We start from the raw sequence: 20,313 nt of genomic DNA, 5'->3' as shown, positions 1-20,313 counted from the left end.
GAGGGATTATGGAAAAGTATATACAGTATTTAGACGACAACTGTGACTATAAAAGTCTTATTTTCATAGATCGATCATTGTAGGAAATTGTTAAATTTCATTATGTTTAAAAAAAAGTATCAAATAAATGAATTATACTAACATATAACTCGCAATGCATGTATCTACAGAAAAAAAAAAGCTGCTTATTCAGATTGACACTCATGGCGACAATTAAAAGTAAAGAAAATACAGAAATATCTGTATAATGTACGTATCAGTTATGTAACGAAGATGGAATATTCCAAAAATCACATAATTTGATGAAGTAGATTTTTTTTATTAAAACAAAAAAAATCAAATTTTACGACTAAGCGAGTCAGTGTTTTTATCATCTAGAATCAAATCCAATGAAATAAATAAGGAGAACACAACTCAATTTGAAGTCTCAAGGTCAAAATCAGCCTTATGTTCAATACAGTTTAGTAGTAACATCTCTAACAATAAAAAATTTTGATTTCTTTGTTAAAAAAAACTACTTGATCAATTTATGTAATTTTTGGAATATGACACCTTCGTTCTGTAATGAGAATGTAAATCATAAATATTTTTCTGTATTTTTTGTTTGTTTTTTTTCAATAAAATGCAATTCTGATTAAAAAAAAGCAAATAAATAGAGTTTATAGATAACTAAAGAAATAAATATCTTCATCTATCGTCAGAGTGTTTATCTTCCTCTTATGGCAGGATGATGTGACACAAGGGTCAAACAGATTTAAAGAGCCAGCGCCCTAGAGAAAGAGTGCTCTAGCCTGAAAAAAAATGCCTGTGCATCCCTGTCAGCATCCCCCAGTAGAGGCGCCTCAGATAAACTAACTTCTTGTCAAAAAGGAATGTAAAGCCTGGAAAAGTGGACCTCCTAAAACTGCACAGTACCAGAAAGATACCTCAGTTAACAGGAAACAAACCATCTCAACAATGGACTAGGTTCTGTTGGCTTTCGTGCCAAAAGGAAACTCTCGACTGAGCTTTTTCTATAATCAGAATGAAATGAGTTTCTTAATCTTTGATTAAATAGCTTTAAAAATAGAAATTATTGGAAGAATTTGTAAAAAATCATGAATATACAGAAAAAGAAATGTTATGAGGTTTCCAGACTTTTTTTTGTATGGGCACTTTTATTGCCAGTACACACATGAAACTCTAGTCCCTTTCAAAGCAATCACCTCCGGCTGAAATGCACTTGTACCGTTTCAACAACTTCTGGAAGGCCCTATGGGGAGTCCTCTTGTGTGAGCGTATCAATGACCCTCATCACAGCCTTTTTCATCTCCTTAGTTGTCACATAATGACAGCCTCCAAGGTTTTCTTTGAGCGCAGAGAATAACCAAAAGTCACAGGGAGCAAGTTCTGGACTATAGTGAGAGTCAGTAACTGTCTTCATGCCCATCTTAGTCAAATAGTCTGTGACAAGGATGAAGCACCCCTGGGACAAACTTTGCGCCCATCTCCCGCATCTTCAGTTCCTCACAAATAATTGTGTCCAGTTCCCACACTGACATCAAACTATGCACTTATCTCTATAGACACATGACGATCCTTATCCATAATTTTTTTTATTTGGCCAATCAACTCTGATGTTCTGACTTCCTTAATTCTCCCACACCTCTCATCATCCTTCCTTGAACGTCTTATGCCACTCAAAAACTGATGCTTAATTTATGCAAGATGGTCCAAAAGCAGTCTGAAGCACTTCATACGTTTTTGTGTCATTTTTCCAAGTTTAAAACAGAATTTTATTGCATATTGTTCTTCTAAAGCGTCCTCACATCCAGATTGCATTTTTGAAATTCACCAGCTGTGACAGTCAGGCTTTAGTAGGGTGTATTCCAATTCCTGCTGTAGCTGTTCATTTGAACCTGAAATCATAAAAATTGGCCAGTCACCTCATGTCATGCATGTACTATCAATAAAAATGCCCATACTAAAAAAGTCTGGAAATGTATAGCAATTACAAAGTAAATTTCAAAGAGTCTACAACAATTTTAAATGTCTGTACAGAAAAAGTCTGGAAACTTATTGAAGGCACCTCATATAATAAAAAAGGGGTTTATTTGTTTCGTTTTTTTTATTAACCTTCACCCCAAACAAGGCATACCGCCACTTGAATGTAAGGAGCTATAAATTGGGACGATGCCTAAGAAAGATTAACAAGATGTTAGCTTACGTTACATTTGAACTTCTGAAATATCTGACTGCAGGGAAGCAGGTAGCAGGAAGAGAATTCCAAAGTCTAGCAGTTCGAGGGAAGCAGCTATTAGAGTAGAGCGCTTTCTGGCATTTAGGGACATCAACAGTGAAGGGGTTATAAAAACCTAATCTAATCAATCCTTCTTATCATATCATCCACTATACCACAAAATGTCATTGAAATTCTCTAGGATTAAAAAGAATCGAGTTTTAATTCAAAACGTTACCTCAATAATTCATAATGCAGTAGAAATGTTAAATGCTAATTTAATTCAAGTAAAAAAAAATTGTCACTGCAGTCCAGGGGAGATAACTCATGTTTCGTCTACAATTCAGGGGAGGTAACGTGCTGATTTTATATTAGAAATTCCTTCGTAATAATTTTGAGATATTGTGTTGACACAATATTGTGTAGAAAACAGCGAAGAAAATATACAATAAAACTATAATAGAAAAGGAAAAGACATAAGTAACCAACCAGCTGAGCTTTTGCTCTCCGTATTTTGGCTCGTAGTAATGGTGAACGAGCAGCAACCAAGGCAATATGGGCAGGAATGTCCACTTTCTCCTGAAAATAACAAAATTCATAAAAATTTTACACAAAATAATTCATTTGAAGAAGGGTATTCAAATTTTAAGTCGAAAATTGATTAGAGGGGAGTGGGGGTGTAATACTATCAGAAATTGGGGCTACAAAAATAATTTAAAGAATCTAAGAGGCATACATCTAAATGTCAAAAAATTAAATAAAATTTAAAAAAACAAAAAACAGTAAAAGTGAGTCCTAAAATTGATCAATGCTGATTTAAGCACACCTACAGCAAGTTCGGAAAAAAGAAAAACTGTCCTTTCATAATAATCAGACGGCTTATTTATTGTCACAGGTAAAATTTTAGATACCTGAGCTTCACTAACATGCGTTCCCTTTGCTTTGATTAAACTCAGAACCTAAAGATAATTTGGGACACATGACTGAAACTACTATGACATTGGTTAAAGTGTGAAAATTATTTAGAGTTTCTAAGTTCTATTCTTGACTTTGCAGAACATGATTGAGTTTTGCAAAGAGAAAGGAAAAAAACAATAACATGTTTGGTACATCTTTGGTGAGAAAGCCAGTATCTTCAGACAGCCTGATCTGGTAGCACCTGGTAATGCTTTAACAGATATCACCACTCTGGGCCAAAGTAGACCTAGGAGCAATGGTAACTACGGGGCAAGTTTATACATTGCCCACACCCTCCAAATGGGGCCTCACCACTGAATGTCTTTTAAAGTCATACTCTGGACCAATATACAAGTGTAAACCTTGGTAAAATGGAAAAAAAACAAGACTAGAAATCATTCCGCAGGGTTCAGTCATCTCAGTCACATGAAACTTTCAAACATTCAAAACCTTCATTAATATAACATGCCTTAAATTGCGTCATTTACAGTTACGTTACTGGTTCAGTTTGTTTAAAGTCAAGAATCCAATGAAAGCGCCACAGTTTCAAGCATTCCTATGGTTGTAGTGTTGTAAATGGAATCAATTTTTTTATTTAATGAATGTAAAAAAAAAAAAAAAGGTTTAATGCTTATGTAGTTTAGCAAAGATATTAAAAATGAAGAAAAAAATCTATTATGTACGTACCCATTATGAAGTTCTCATAAAAAAATCGCTTAATTTGATCAAGTAGGATTTTTTTTCTTTTTTTTACAGAGGAAAATCAAATTTTAGTAAGACTGATCGCAACAGAGTCACCTTGGCAATTTCCAGCTATGAGGAGGTGGGGGAGGTGCCAGGGAAGATAAATCCACCTAATTCTTGAAATTTGCCAGTTCTAATAATTGTATAAATTCTGAAACGATTTTTTTTAAGAAAAAGAAAACAAAAAGAAAAATAGGACTACCTAAACTTAATCAAAACTATAAAAATAATCTCCTCAAATTTTAGCCAACTTCAAGAATTAGATGGAGTTATCTCCCCTGGTGCCCTCACGTCCTTGTAGCTGAAATTGCTAAGATGGCTTCATCGCAATTGGTTTCATTAAAATTTGATTTTCCTCTGTAAAACATGAAAGAAAAAACTACTCGAATAAATGAAGTGACTTTTTTTTTACGAGCCCTTCATTCCATAGCGGACATGTACATCAGAGATTTTTTCGTATCTTTGTTTTTCAATATCTTTGCTAAACTGCACAAGCACCAAAGATTTTGATTGTTCTTACCTCTCCTACAATAAAAGTAATATCACAGAATTGTCTGCTCTCCAAAAGACGACCATAATCTTCATGTAGAGTGCATTTAGGATAACTGGAGAACTAATGAGACAATATTTAAAGAAAGAAAAAAGAAAGAAAATTTTTTAAATATATTTATTTTGATCTTGAATACTGAATTTCAAACAAGAAAAAAAAGGTAAAAATTGTTACCAAAGTAAGAAAAATATTATTGAACTCCTTTTATTTGGTTTGACAGTTTTCGACATTAAAAGATCCGAAATTGAGTTGCAATGATTGAACAAAAAAATCTCTATATTTCACTTCGATATCAATCAATTAAAAAGTATCTATTTTCAGATTAGCTGAAAAATCTTCAACTGTTTCTCTTTTGGTTCTTCTTGAGATAAAACATAAGGTAATTATAATAAATTAGACTCTTCAGTCCGTTAAAAATGGGCAAAAGTTATAGCTTGTTGACTTAGAATGAATGAATAATAATAATAATGAATAATAATCTAGATATCAAACATCTAGAGTAAATGTGGTATAGTGGTAACTAATCCCTGTTAATCTCTACCTGTGCATGAAACAGATACCATAATATTCAGTTCGCTGCACCTTATCATAACAAAGATTCATACAAAATTTCAGCCAGATCAGTAAAGTAGTTTCCAAGAAAAGGTGAAACGGTCAGATAGACAAACTAAAAGAAATCTACATAAACGGCACTTTGTGTGTGCGTTAATTTCCCATAGACTTGGAAATGGTCAGGCTGATTTTTTTTATAAATTTCACACAAATGTACCTTATGTGCCTGGTAGTTTTTGTAGCAGAATGATCCCAATAAGTATCAAAAATCGATAATCAAAAAAAAAGCCGATCAAAGAAGAAACAGTCTGATTTTGACCAAAGTTAACACTCTGATACAACCTAATATCACAAATACATTTTAGAAGTTTTATTACTGCACAAGCAGAAGGGCCTGGCATAACAAATTAACAGCAGGTTCTTTGATAAGACAAGGTTGAGTGCGAAAATGAATGTTTCTGTTTAGAGCATAATTGAACTATGATACATAACTTTTTCATTTTAAACTTTAATTCAAGCAATTATATAAAAAATAATTTAATAAAATCAATCATAGTTTCTCTACAGTGTAATATAAACTACAATGTATTGTGGAGTAACTTACTACAGGAAAGCATGTGAAGCTTCCTATCAGTTCACTGCAGTGGGTCCCTGACTAAAGCAGGCAATCAATCAATTTGATTGAAAAATGGATCCTTTCACTGATTTCAATGACAATAAAATTATACAGTCGTTGATTCAATCCCAGGCAATGTCAAGTCTCCTTGCAAGATTACTTTTCTACACAATAACAAGTCAGCATGGCAGAAAATTAAAATCATATTTTTTAGTGACGTGCTGAAAGATGAATAAAAAGAAATACGTCACATCTCTACAGGACTGGTTCCAAACTCAAGGACGCAAAGTAAATCTGCAGCGATCAGAATCAACAAAGATAGCATCAACCTCAAGTGAAAGGGGAGGTTAAAGTACAGAATAGTCAACATACATGTGTGGAAGTGGCCAACGTACAGTGAAAAATGAGTTAGTCAAAGATGATGCCAGATTTGTTCAGCAAGTAACTGCAAAGATTGCTTCTAGTAGTGTGTCAGATCATATCCAGTTGTTTAGGATCATGTTGGGTTGTATCAACAGAGTTGTTTGGAATTGTTTAGGACTGTACTGGATTGAATCAGCAGCATTTTTCGTGTTGAGTCATGTAAATGAAAGTGGTCGGTTTACGTTTATTGTTCAATTGACTTGACAGTTTTCACAGTCGTACTGTCGCTTGTGATAATAATTTATATATGTTTTTTTGGGGTGGGAGGGTCTCTTTTTTCTTGTTAAGTTTCACAAATCACATTAAAATTACTTTGCATTACAGGTATAGGGAGGGAGATAGTTTTCTTCACTCCCCTATGGTTTCACTAGAGAAGATCCTGCTGAAGGGTTCAGAGACAAATTTATCAAATTCTTAGGGAAATATTGGTCAAGATATCTGTTTAAATTTGACCCATGATTTGCAAGAAACATTTTGACAAATAAGAAAACAAAAGTGTGACTATTTGGAAGACATAGGCAGTTTCATTTAGAATATATTTGTTTTTCTTATAGTTTTAATGAAATACTTTTTGGAGAAAATTGATATTCATTTTTCTTTTCTTTCTTGATAAATACAGCTACTATTTGGATACTTTTTGAACATTTTTTTTTTTTACTTGGGCATTACTACTTATCAACGTCTGAAGGGTAAAGGGTTAATAAATGTAAGATGGGCATGTAGTAATCACTAATGGTGTAAATTGGGTAAAATTTAATTATTTATGGGGATGGCTCAACAAGAAGTTGTTTATATTGGATTTGAAAGCTACCATGTTGTATTCAACTGAGAAGCAGGCCAGTGGAATAGTGTTCCACAGGCAGACAGTTCTGGGAAAGAAGCCTTATTCATGGAATCTGCATTTAGATTTATCCACAGATAGAGAGTGGGAGAACTCATACATAGTGGTTGTAACTAGTTGAGTGTTTTTTGTGAAAGTTTAACAGGTCAAAGTGAAAATCAGTCGAGCACTTGCCATGAAAATAGTGATAGAGAAGAGACATTGTCTCTTCTGTTAGAAAGAGGTTGCAGGGAAGAGAAAAGGGCATTACCTACTAGGTTTTGAAGCTGGTTTCGAACTCTCGATGTAGGATAGGGCAGTTCTTGCCCAGATGTGGCAACAGTACTTATAGAGACATACCTGATGTTTTGAAAAGCCTCTGTTGGTATATCTTCTTTGTGCCAAGAACATCCAAACTAAAGTTTTATTGCACTTGTGTATTATTGCTTTTTTGGGACAATTTTTTTTCATTTTTGAAGAACTCTTTTGAGGGGGAGACAATTCAAGGAGAAAATGTCAATACAAGAGAAAATGTTTCACCCAACTTTTAGTTAAAAACAGAACAAATACACTGAAGTAATACAAGAACACAAAATAAAACATTGCATATCTGAAAATTTGTTGAATTAAAATAAATTTAAGAAAATGTTTTCTAAAACAAAAAAGTCACATGCATTCCAATAATGACTGTTCAAAACTATAAATTTTTAAATTCATACATTTTCGTATGATGACAACTTTCATTAATTTCAGAATTTCCTTAATTTTATTTTAATTCAATAAATTTTCAGATAATTATTATTTTATTTTTATTACTTTGGTGTGTTTGTTTTGTTTTTAACTAAAACTTATGCAAAACTGAAATTTTCAAGTACGGTATTCCTGAATTGTCTCCCCCTAAAAGGGGTTCTTCAAAATAGAAAAAAAAAATTCTCCAAAATACAATAATGCACAAGTGCCGTTATAATTGCCAAACAGAAATAAACTATGAATGAAATATTGGCATTCGACACCCATAAGGATGGATACTTACTGAACACACCTCATCTTTTAAAGAAATTTTTGTTTCACTTATATCTAGATATTTTTTAAACACTTGCCAAAAATAGAAACCACCATGTTTTTATAAAACTGTTAATTTTAATTTTCTTTTCTTTTCTCTTTCAGACTATAATAATCAACCTTGTGCATGACATATTGGAAAAATATCCTTCCCTAACATGTCATGGTCAATCAAAGACAAAAACGTTTTGTATGGACGCCTATTTTATCAACAAATCATACCTTGCAGTGCAAGTCAAATTTTGGAGAATGTTCTAATGCTACCATGCATCATCAAAAAATAGGATTTGGAATTGTGGAAAATTTACATTCTTAAGATCTAAAAATCACTTATTCAAGGGGGAGAGTGAATGCTAGGACAAACAGGAACATGCTGTATGAGACTCAGTGGTGACATATACAAGTTTGTTCCCAACAATGTGGTGTCGTCCATTGGGAGTTTGTTTTAGACAAAAGACTAATTAATTGATTTCCAAGCTAACAAAAACATAAATAACAGTGAGCAACAACACCAACAAAAACAGCAACCGTAGAAAAAAACGATTTCAACAAAAACAAAACTGGCAGCAAAAGCAAGCAACAACAACAAAAACAGAAGGAACTCATTTGAGTAAATTTTGATTAGTTATTGATTAGTTATTGATTAGTTATTGCTTAGTTATTGATTAGTTATTGAGATCCAGATACAACCAATCAAAAATAATCGGTGGGAGCTAGCACCTATTAAACATCTCCATATAAGCCAGAACCCAAGCATACCGAAGAAGGATCAAAGTTCACCAAACGTATCCTTGTCCGTCAAAACATAGAAACTCAGACCAGCAAACAAGACAAATTAACCGTGGTCCTTAGACCCAAGATTTCAACAATTAAGGCAATTCACAATCATCTATATCATTGATATAACCTAACTCAGTAAAAACAATTTTTTTCCGCAGTCAAGAATCAACATTCAACAAATTGATAATCTACGAATGAATTCCAATGGACATCTGTCGACGTGGGTTCAAATCTCCAGTCAAGCTGCCACAGCAATCAATAAAGTAATTCACAAATGCATTAAATTCATAAACAATACATTGATAACACTATCAAGCAAGAAATATTTCTTCATCAGCACTCGACAAGCAAGAATTAACTTTCAACAAATTGATAATCTCCAAACAAATTCCAGCAGACACCTGTCATTGTGGATTCAATCCCTATTCATGCTATCACAGCTAAACCCCAACCTATTAAAAACAATTTATCCCTGCAGACGAGAGCTGGCTATTTGCAAGTAGAGCCCACACAATGTTATCATAAAGAACAAATGACTGAGAATTTCCAACTCAGTATTGCTATGACTTTTACTTCAAGATACATATTAAAACAAACTTTCTTTTACAAAATTCTTTTGTCATTCAACTTTCAATCATTTTTCTTCAAATTTTATTATCAAAAACAAACGATGAAGGATTATCAAATTACTAGTACTACGATTGCTACTACTTTATCAAAACTGTTTTTTAACAAAATCTCTGTCATCCAACAGACGATATTTCTCCTTCCAATTTTATCTGAAAATAAATGATTGAATATCACAATCTGTTAAAAGTCCATCCTGTGTTTGTTAGTTTCTTTCTACATCACCATAAGCTCATTAATAACACAACAATGATCATACAAAAGTTAAACTTTAAGTCCAAACAGTTTCTTGAAATTTTATAAATGTTGATAAAATTCAATAACAATTATACGAGTTCTGCTTTTTTTTAATACTACAGACTCAGCACATATCAAGGAATGGAGGTTAATCAAGGATAAGGGTTAATGAGTGTGAAGATGATTGGTAATAGTGGAAATTGGATAGGAATTGATAGGACTTGAAAACAATGTTCCATGGACAAGCAATTTTAGGAAAAAAAGCTTGGCTCATGGAATTTTCATTTAGTTTTTAGGACATCTTTTATTGGGGTGGGGGAATCATCCTATATTTTGATAACGAAACCAAACATTTCTTGTCTATTTCTGGCTAGGTTAAATACAGTTTTCTGAGAAAACCTTGTATGATACTCTTTCGTAAATTAGTTCAAATTTAATGAATTGAATATTTGCTTGGCATACGTTACAATAATAGAAGCAAGTGGAATGGAAAGATGCAAAAAGTTGTCTTGGGAATCGGATTACATACCTGGAATCTGTATATCTCTCCACTTCTGACATTATTATCAACAGTCCCACCAAATATATACATGGCATCAGCAACAACAGCAGCAGCATGAAACAATCGACCTGAGAGGACCTACAAAACAAAACGCGTGAAAAAATTTAGTAAAAATTTTTCATTTAAAACATAGCTTTGCAAAACTCTTACATAGCTATAATCTTGTGAAAAAGTTCATTTTCACTGGCCCAGATTTCTATTCTTTCAAACAATTTAATATTTAGTTCATGGAAATGTTTGTGTGTATATGTGTATATACAGATTCTGTTTATGCATGTATGTGTTTGACACCTATACTTTCCCAATGTGTTTCGCTTGTTGGTCACAGTAAATTTTTTTTTAATCTTATGTACTAGTGAATCACCACTTATCAAGGCTTAAAGGCCATTCAAGAACGATGGTTCATGAGTATTAGGTGGATGGTGAGATAACACCATGAGATTGTTAACGATAGTTGCAATTGGGCATAACCTGATCATCAAAAAATTTGTTAACATTGGACTTGAAAACGACCTTACTGTAGTCAGCTGAGAAACAGCCCATGTTATTGACTTCCACAGATAGGTCATTAATTACTCAAAAAGCCTTCACTCTACCCTACTCAAATAGCAATAACTTTGTGAAATAGTTAATTTTTACTATCTCAGATTTCTGTTCTTTATTTTTTCTCGGAGAATTTAATATTTAGTTTATATTCTTGTAATCGTGTACTAAAATAGAAATGCAACTTTTTTTGTATAGGCTGTTCTCTACTTTTTATTGGGCACTTTTAAAGTTCTTTTTATCAAAATATTTCAATATATGATATATAATTATGATTTTATCTATGCACATAAAATGTTATAAGATATATTTTACGTATCGATTTTCAGTATATATTTCAATAACAGTCAATACGTGAAAAGAGCGAGGTAGTAAGTTATGAAAATATATTTATTGCACTTAAGCTGCACAGAAGCTTCTGTGTTTCATCCTTGTAAGAAAAGGCATTTTAGTCTAACGATTCCCTATGAGGATGAAATGCAGAAGCCTCTGTGTAGCTTAATTGCCATACATATATTTTCATAACATATATATATATGCATGTGTGTATATATACACAGACACACACACAGGTATTATCTGACGTATTCAAACTAATCTCTACTGTTCTATTCACATGATCTAAAAGAATACATCAACTCATTGCTTGCGTTTTGTAAATTTATCAAATTTTCTAACAGTATTTTAATCAACCATGACTTCTAGAAAAAAATACTGATAAAACATGTATGATTTTCCAAACCATCATTTGAATTGAATGAAAACTTATTTCAGATAGAAAAATTGTTCTAGTCAATACATCTTATATTATACTACAATATTATTTTATTATAAACTAACAGGCCACTTGACGTAGCCCAGTTGTAAAATATGCTTAAATATGATATTTTAATTTATGACTGATTAATTCAAAATAACGATCAAACCAGACACATTCAAACAATGATTCACCGCCTTACTTGAGGCTTGCATTTACAAATATCTATCGACTTAGAACTAACAGATGATGCAGAATCATTTCTCCTAGCAAACTCCCCGGATATCTTAGCACTAAATGAAACTAACTTGCACTCTTCCATCCCCTCTAACATCTTTAACATGTCTGGTTATCTTTCACTTTGCCGTAAGGACTTTGACCAACACATGCACGAACTTGGGAGTCTATGTTTGTAACACCCTCCCCATAAGTAGGGAATCTAAACTAGGATCAGATGGCCAGGTCTTCATATGCTTTAAACCAACTTTACAACATAGCGTTAGCTACTTAAATTTTCTTTACCGCTCTCCCTCGACCCAGGACTGTACTCTAATCAATCATATCTCTGACAGCAAAGTTGTAGCACTCTCCCTTGACACTAGCACCCAAATACATGTATTTGGTGACTTTAACACCCACCACAATAATTGGCTTGGCTTCTCTAACTACACAGACACAGCTGGTAGTATCATTCATTTTCTATATCCTATTCCTTGGCACAGCCAGTAAAATTTCCAACCTGACTCTCAGATTATTAGGACCAGCAAGCCTCACTTCTGGATCTATTTCTGACAACAGTTCCTGAGGATTGTGTGACAAATGCCCATAGGCCACTCGGAAATGCTATTCATCATTCTAAACTCTACACTATCTACAATAAGGTTGACTGGGATGCCATTAGAGATCACCAAGGATGTCCCATGGGAAAATATCTTTTCTCTTCTTGCGGAACAGTGTGCAAATGAGACCACTGAATGGTTCAAAGCAGCACATGTTCCCACACGGAAATTCTATAGCAAACCCCACTCTCCCCAATGGTTTACTTCTACTTGCACAGCTGCCATTGCTCAGAGGCAACATGCATACTGCAGATTTATCCAGCAACAGTATAAACAGACAAAAGTTTATAGAAGCTAGAAGTAATTGTAAGAAAGAAATAGCGACAGCTAAGAGAGAATATACTGAAACCACCAGAAAATGCACCAAAGCACAGAAATTAGGAACTCGTGATTTCTGGAAAATCTACAACAGCGTAGTAAATAATGGACAATCAACAGTTCCCCTAGCATCCAATAGTCATGAGGTTGATTGCACGGCAACTGAGAAAGCTAACATGCTTGTTTGTCAGTTTGTCTCAAACTCTACTTTGGACCCAGCAAACCACTCCCTCCTTGATTTTCCTTTGCAGACAGAAACCATATTAGGTGATCTGAAAATCACCCCTTCTGAAGTACATGATATCATAAAAAACCGAGATGCCTCAAAATCATGTGAATCTGATCTCATCCCAGCTGTACTATTAAAAAAATGTTCCGCTGAAGTTGCTCCAGTTCTCTCCAAACTCTTCAACGAATCATGCTTTCCTGACTGCTGGAAAACTGTTTCTGCAGTACCAGTTTACAAGAATTCTGCCGAAAGAACTGACCCAATCACCTCATTAGCCTTCTCCCTCTTTTTGCCAAAATATTTGAGTCCATAATAAATCAAGCTCTAGTCCACCACCTTACAGTTGCTAAACTTCTGTTTGACCATCAATATGGATTTAGGCAAGCCCGTTCTACTGAAGATATTCTAACTGTAATCTCTGAACATATATACCATGCACGCACTGGATAAGGCAGGGAAGGGGAGGGCAGTAGCCTTAGATAAATCTAAGATTTTTGGCAGAGTATGGCATAATGGTCTTCTCATGAAAGTCAAATCCTACTTAGCATAATTAAATCTTTCTTAAATAAGAGAAGGATCCAGTTTGTCATCATACGTATAAACAATATGATATAAATGTGGATGTACTTCAGGGGTCGATCCTTGGACCTGATATTCATAAATGACCTCCCTGATAAAATAGTTGCTGAGATGGGTATATTTGCTGATGGCACCACACTCTATTACAGGCAGGAGGGGAAACAAATGAACACATATCCAAGACAATAGCAGAAACCCTACAGGAAGACCTCCAGTCTGTAGTGGAATGGAGCCAAAAATGGATGGTAACATTCAATGCTGCCAAGACTAAGCTTATTTCCTTTAATAATTGCAAGAAATCTTCTCAACCATCAATAGCTATGGCTAAAGATATATTACCGGAAAGTACTTCTTTCAAAACTCCTCGGCTTAACATTAACAGAGAATGTGAGCTGGAACAGATATATTACACACATTGCCAAAGTTGCTAGAAAGTTACTTATGCCTGAAAGTATCCTGTATCTCTACAAGGCCACCATTTGCCCATGTATGGAATATTGTTGTCACATTTGGGCTGGTGCATCTGCTACTAGTCTCTTGCTCCTGGACAGGGTTCAAAAGAGAGTTGCCAACCTGATAGATCTTGAACTGTCATCTAAGCTTCAATCTCTGTCCCATCGATGAAATGTTGCATCCCTCTGCTTGTTTTACAAGTATGTTAATGGTGGATGCTCTAACGAACTACAAGCCTTTATACTCCCTTGACATAAATACCCCCAACAAACCCAACAAGCAGCAAAGTCTCACCTCTACACAGTAGAGATCTCTAGATGTAATAGTTTAATAGTTTCTTCCCCAGAACTGCTAGACTTTGGAATTCCCTTTTAGAAATTAGAAACAATTCATTAAACATAAGTTGGAGGAGGAAGTGCTTCTTTTTATACTATCTTTCCCTATGACATGAATTCAATAGATTCAATTTGAAGTTGGTCAAGTCTATTTCATTATTTGTATTGATAAGCATCAAACCATTCGAGATTAATTTTATTTCTAAAGTGAGCGATTAAAAAACTGTCTCTTTTTTTCTTTTTCTTTTTTTAGATAATTTAAATTGCATTATTTAAAAAAATTTATGACATATCAATAATTGCTTTCATTTTTAACTGGGGATAAATTGTTGTTCATCCTAAAGTATGGTAAGTAATTGGAGTTGTCTCCCTTGGATCCATCAGCGTCTAAGGAACAGAGTACTCGGCCTTGAGCAGAAGGATATGAGAATAGCAGAAGGCAATCTGAGAACTTATCACCATACATCGAACGGTTTTCAGTTACCATCTGCTCTCTCTATTTTGAGTAATAAGCATTGTTAACCGTTACTTTTTTTTTTCATCACCTCACATACATACATCCCTGGAAAAAAATAACTCTTTCCCCGATAAATACGGATTCGTTATTGATCTGAGAGGAATAACTCTATTCTACTAATAGATTTCATCTTTTATTTATTTATTTATTTATTTTTTCATACAAGAATTTAAGCCGCTTAAACCAATACAATTTCTAGGAATTGTAAGAAAAGTAGGATGCGACTATTTTTTTAAACAAATAATGAAAACATTAAAAAAAGAAAAGGAATTTTTATTTAAGGAAACTGCAACGCGACTACTTTCAGGTTTTTTAAAATGTAATTTACAAAAAAGAAGGTAGTTGAAGAATAATTGTAAATTTTATTAAAAACATTTTATTTCATTACTAGCTGGGCTACCCGACGTTGCTTGGGACCATATAAACAATGAGAAAATTGAAGTTGATTCTGAATATAATTGTTATTCTTTGGAGAGAGTAATTTTTAATGTGTATGTATCATTTGCTATTTTGAGCAAAAGAATATTTTACCTACCCTGGTACAGTTATTACACATATGAAATAATTGTCCCTTCCCTAGGACAGGTAATTTACAGAATGTATATGAAATAATTTTACCTTTTTGGGACGGGTAATTTACAACACATATTTAAAATATGTTTACCTACCTTCGGACCGATAATTTATATACATATATGAAACAATCTAACATACTCTCAACAAATATTGTACAACATATATGAAATAATTTCTCTTTTAACCTAGGCTACCATGATTTTAAGAAAATTGAAATCATTTTTAGAAGATGGATCATTAGGATTTCCAAATTAATACATAAATACATTGTGTTGGTTTGTGTTGGTTGCTTCATCATAAATTTCAACATTACTGCTTTTCTTTCCTTCCTCACTATCGGCACTATTATTGTAAGATAAATTGTCATTTTTGGAAGATGTCTTAGTAGGATTTTAAAATTAATGCATAAATACATTGACAAAGTTAAGTGATTATACAACCCTTGCTTCATTATCAAATTCCACATTACTCTGTTTCATTTTTTCCCCACTACCGACAATCAAAATTTTTTGGAAAAAAGACGTCATTTTCAGAAGAAATTTCAGCCAGCTTTACAAACAAATAAACAAATATGTTGAGAAGCTTTTGATTAGGCAACCCTTGCTTCACTACAAAATTCCACATTACTGTATTCTTTCCCTCCCTACCACTGACACCATCATTTTAAGTGAAATGATATCATTTCTTGACTATAACTCAGCAGGTTTTCCAAATAATTACAGAAATGCGAATTATCATAAGGCAACTTTTACTTTACCACAATTTTCAATATAATATAGTTCCCCCCCCCTTACTACCACAACTGCCAACAACACATTAGTAAGAGAAACGATGTCATTTCCGGAATATGATTCCATAGTTATTCCATATTTTTGGAATATGAAATTTTGGGAGATTGCACGACCCCAAAATGAACATTACTCTCTCCAGCCCCACCCCAAAAGTGAAGGTTTGTTAATTCATAGAAAACTCCAGGGCACATTAAAAAGCAACATAACCATGTGTCTTTCTACTCACCACTACACCCGTGACGTCATTCTCCGAAGTTAACATTGAAAATTCAGAAAAATATTGTTGATCACCTACAGAAACTGATAAATTGTCTGGCCTTATTATTTCATTACAAAAACACCAATCAATTAACTCACATTGCATTATTTTTATAAATTCTTGGATATGTTACTAATTTCGACAATCATTCTTCATAATTTTAACCTATATTATCGCCCCCCCCCTCCTACGAAAAATACTAACATTGATGTATTGTCTGGGTTGATTATTTCATTACAAACACACCAATCAATTAACTCACATTTCATCATTTTTCATAGTTCTTGGATATGTTACTAAGTTCGACAATCATTTCATAATTTTAATCAACATTTTCGCACCCCCCCTTACGAAAATAATAACTTTAATATATAGTCTGGGTTGTTTACTTCATTACAAACACACCAATCGATTTATTCTTCATAATTCTTGGATATGTTACTAATTTCGACAATCATTTTTGATATTTGTAATCCACGTTATCGCCTACACCTTACTAAAATAATAACTTCGATATATTGTCTGGGCCGATTATTTAATTACAAACAGACCAATCAATTAAGTCACATTTCATCATTTTTCATAATTCTTGGATATGTTACTAATTTCGACAATCATTTTTCGTAATTTTAATCCACATTCTAGCCATCCCTTACGAAAATCACAACTTCGATATATTGTCTAGGTCGATTATTTCATTACAAACACACCAATCAATTAACTCACATTTCACCATTTTTCATAATTCTTGGATGTGTTACTAATTTCGGTAATTTTTTTTTTATAATTATAACATACATTATTGCTTTACCCTTTACAAAAAAAATAACTTTGATATATTGTCTGGGCTGATTATCTTATTACAAACACACCAATCAATAAATTAACATTTTATGATTTTTCATAATTCTTGGATATGTTACTAATTTCAACAATCATATTTCATAATTTTAACCTACATTTTCACCTACCTCCCTTACAAAAATAATAACTTTGATATACTGTCCAAGTTATTTATTTCATTAAAAATACATTAATCTATTCACATTTTATCATTTTTCATGATTCTTGGATATGTTACTAATTTCGACAAAAATTTTTATAATAGTAACCCACATTATCGCACCCCCTTCCTTATAGAAATAATAACTTTGATATATTGTCTGGGACGATTATTTCATTAAAAAAATACCAATCAATTAACTCACATTTCATCATTTTTCATAATTCTTGGATATGTTACTAATTTCGACAATCATCTTTTATAATTGTAAACAACATAATGCCTCATCCTTGCGAAAATAATAACTCTGATATTTTGTTTGGGTTTTTTATGTCATTACAAACACACCAATCGATTAATTCACATTTCATCATTTTTCATAATTTTTGGATATGTTACTAATTTCAACAATCGTTTTTTTTAATAATTTTAACCCACATTTAGCCCCCCTTACGAAAATAATAACTTTGATATGTTGTCTGAGCCGATTATTTCATTAAAAAAACACCAATCAATTAAGTCACATTTCATCATTTTTCATAATTCTTGGATATGTTACTAATTTAGACAATCATTTTTTATAATTTTAACCCCCATTATCGCCTCCCCCTTACGAAATAATAACTATGTAATAATCTCTGTTAAAAATATACATGAAATAAAGTAATGTTTAAATCGTAAACTGTTTCAACCATTTCTGGCACTAACCTCTTATCCCCCACCACACTGTTATAAATATACATTAAATAAATTAACGTCTAAAACATAAAATGTTGCAGCCATTTCCGGGACTGACTTTGTAAGCCTCACTCCACTGTTAAAAATATGAATGAAATATAGTAATGCTTAACTCGTAAACGGTTTCGGTCATTTCCTGGACTGATTTCATATCCCCCACCTCACTGTTTTAAAAACATACAGGAAATAACGTAATGTCTAAATCGTAGACTGTTTCAGCTTTTAATATTAGATAATTAATTAAAATAAGTAATTTTGAGATCGTAGACTGCTTCAGCCGTTTCGAGCCTGACTCCGTATACCTACTCTTTTTAAAATATATATGAAATAAAGTATTTTTGAGATTATAAACTGCTGCTTCAGCCATTACCGGGGCTTACTCCATATTCCCCTCCCCACCTCTTAAAATATATGCTGTGTTGGTTATTTTGTGTTTTTTATTTTTGGAGGAGGTAATGCCTGGTAGAAAACTATATTACGCTTACTTGGTTTTTTAGCTAAGATCAGCATTTCAGCGAAAGCATCTACTGGCCCCCTCTTCATAAACAGAAAAAGTGGTGGTAATGCTTGGGAGAATGAACAGGGACTAATTCATCACACCCCAACCTCACCAAAAAAAAGAAGGTTCGGTAATCCCTGGCAGTCTCCAGAGTACTTTTTAAAGCAACATAATCGTGCTTGTCCCCTTCGGAAAATGACTCAGCAGGTTTTCGAAATACATGATTTCATTATAAATTGTTTGTATTTTTTAAATATGCATACTACACTGTAGAAGTACCTTATTTAAAATTCATGCTAAACACCTTATTTAAAATTCATGCTAAACACCTTATTTAAAATTTATGCTAAACACCTTATTTAAAATTTATGCTAAACACCTTATTTAAAATTCATGCTAAACACCTTATTTAAAATTCATGCTAAACACCTTATTTAAAATTTATGCTAAACACCTTATTTAAAATTTATGCTAAACACCTTATTTAAAATTCATGCTAAACACCTTATTTAAAATTTATGCTAAACACCTTATTTAAAATTTATGCTACCCAAAAAAATAAATATTTCAAAGTGCAGTTAATGATTAGGCAAAACTTGCCACTAATCAAGAAATTGGATTGAGAAACAGATCCTAATGTTAACTAATACTAGACAAAAATAGAGATAATACATGTCAGTTTCTTATTTAATAAATTGTTAGATGATAGTACAGAATAGTTCAAATAATACCTTCCCCTCCCCATATTAAGAATGGCTTTCTAAATAATAACGTTATTATTTCAGCACTGTCTGTATTCCGTGTATCATCCTCCCTCCTCCGTCTTAAAATAATGTATGAAATTAAGTAAATATGAGATCGTAAAAAAGATGTATAGGTTTGTTTTCATATTTACAAATTTCAAACCGCGAGTAAAATGTATGCATGATTTCGTTTTTTTTGTTTGTTTTTTTGTTTTTAAATACAAAAACATAAAAAAAAACGAGTTAGTGCCATTAGTTAGAATTGAAATTAAAAAAAAACGAGCGTTCCAGCCTGAGAAAAAAACGAAAGAACGTGCATGCGTACAAAAAAACAAAATGTCACCTTACACTTAATGAACATTTTACATGTAAATTTGCCGATGTCTGTATGCGATATACATGCATGTAAGCAAAGATATTATTCGCTACAAACCACCCTTGGTGCGAGAATATTATTATTTTTTTTTTTTTTTTTTTATTACATTTTCACCCCAAACAAGGCACATTGCCACTTTGGTGTAGGGGGCTACTATCAGGGGATACATCTACTGGGGTACTATGTAGGGATTAGGGCAGCGAGATGTTGATTCACGTTGCACTTGAACTTATGCATGTCAGTACAGTTGGGGAAGCAGTGACCTGGAATGGAATTCCAAAGTCTAGCAGTTCTGGGGAAGAAACTACTGGAGTAGAAAGATCTTTTACATCTAGGGATCTCTACAGTGTGGGGGTGGGATTTTGCAGCTTGTCGGGTCTGTCGAGGGTGTTCACGTCATGGGGGCACAAGTGCTTGCAGTTCTTCAGAGCATTCACCATTATAATACTTGTAGAACAGGCAGAGGGATGCAACGTTTCGATGATGGGACAGAGGCTGAAGTTTAGATGCCAGTTTAGGGCCTATCAGATTTGCGACTCTCTTTTGAACCCTGTCAAGGAGCGAGAGACTAGTAGCCGATGCACCGGCCCAAATATGACAGCAATACTCC

At 33.2% G+C, this 20,313-nt stretch overlaps 1 protein-coding gene across 2 annotated transcripts in view; it reads right to left on the bottom strand.

Moving 5' to 3' along the window:
- Positions 1-20,313, bottom strand: part of LOC145272140 (leucine-zipper-like transcriptional regulator 1) — a 248,764-nt gene that overhangs the window by 159,617 nt on the left and 68,834 nt on the right. For both annotated transcript variants that reach the window (XM_080127025.1, XM_080127029.1), the window contains exons 10-12: positions 10,116-10,226; positions 4,440-4,532; positions 2,708-2,797 (exon numbers count right to left, since the gene is read on the bottom strand). In XM_080127025.1, coding sequence (XP_079983151.1) covers positions 2,708-2,797; positions 4,440-4,532; positions 10,116-10,226 — 294 coding nt within the window. The remainder of the gene's footprint in view (positions 1-2,707; positions 2,798-4,439; positions 4,533-10,115; positions 10,227-20,313) is intronic.

This window comes from Euprymna scolopes, chromosome 1 (assembly GCF_053919585.1).
Source record: "Euprymna scolopes isolate OS-2025 chromosome 1, ASM5391958v1, whole genome shotgun sequence".
NCBI classification, from domain to species: Eukaryota; Metazoa; Mollusca; class Cephalopoda; order Sepiida; family Sepiolidae; genus Euprymna; species Euprymna scolopes.
Note: the sequence above shows the minus strand (reverse complement) of the source record. Positions and strands in the feature narration are given on the sequence as shown.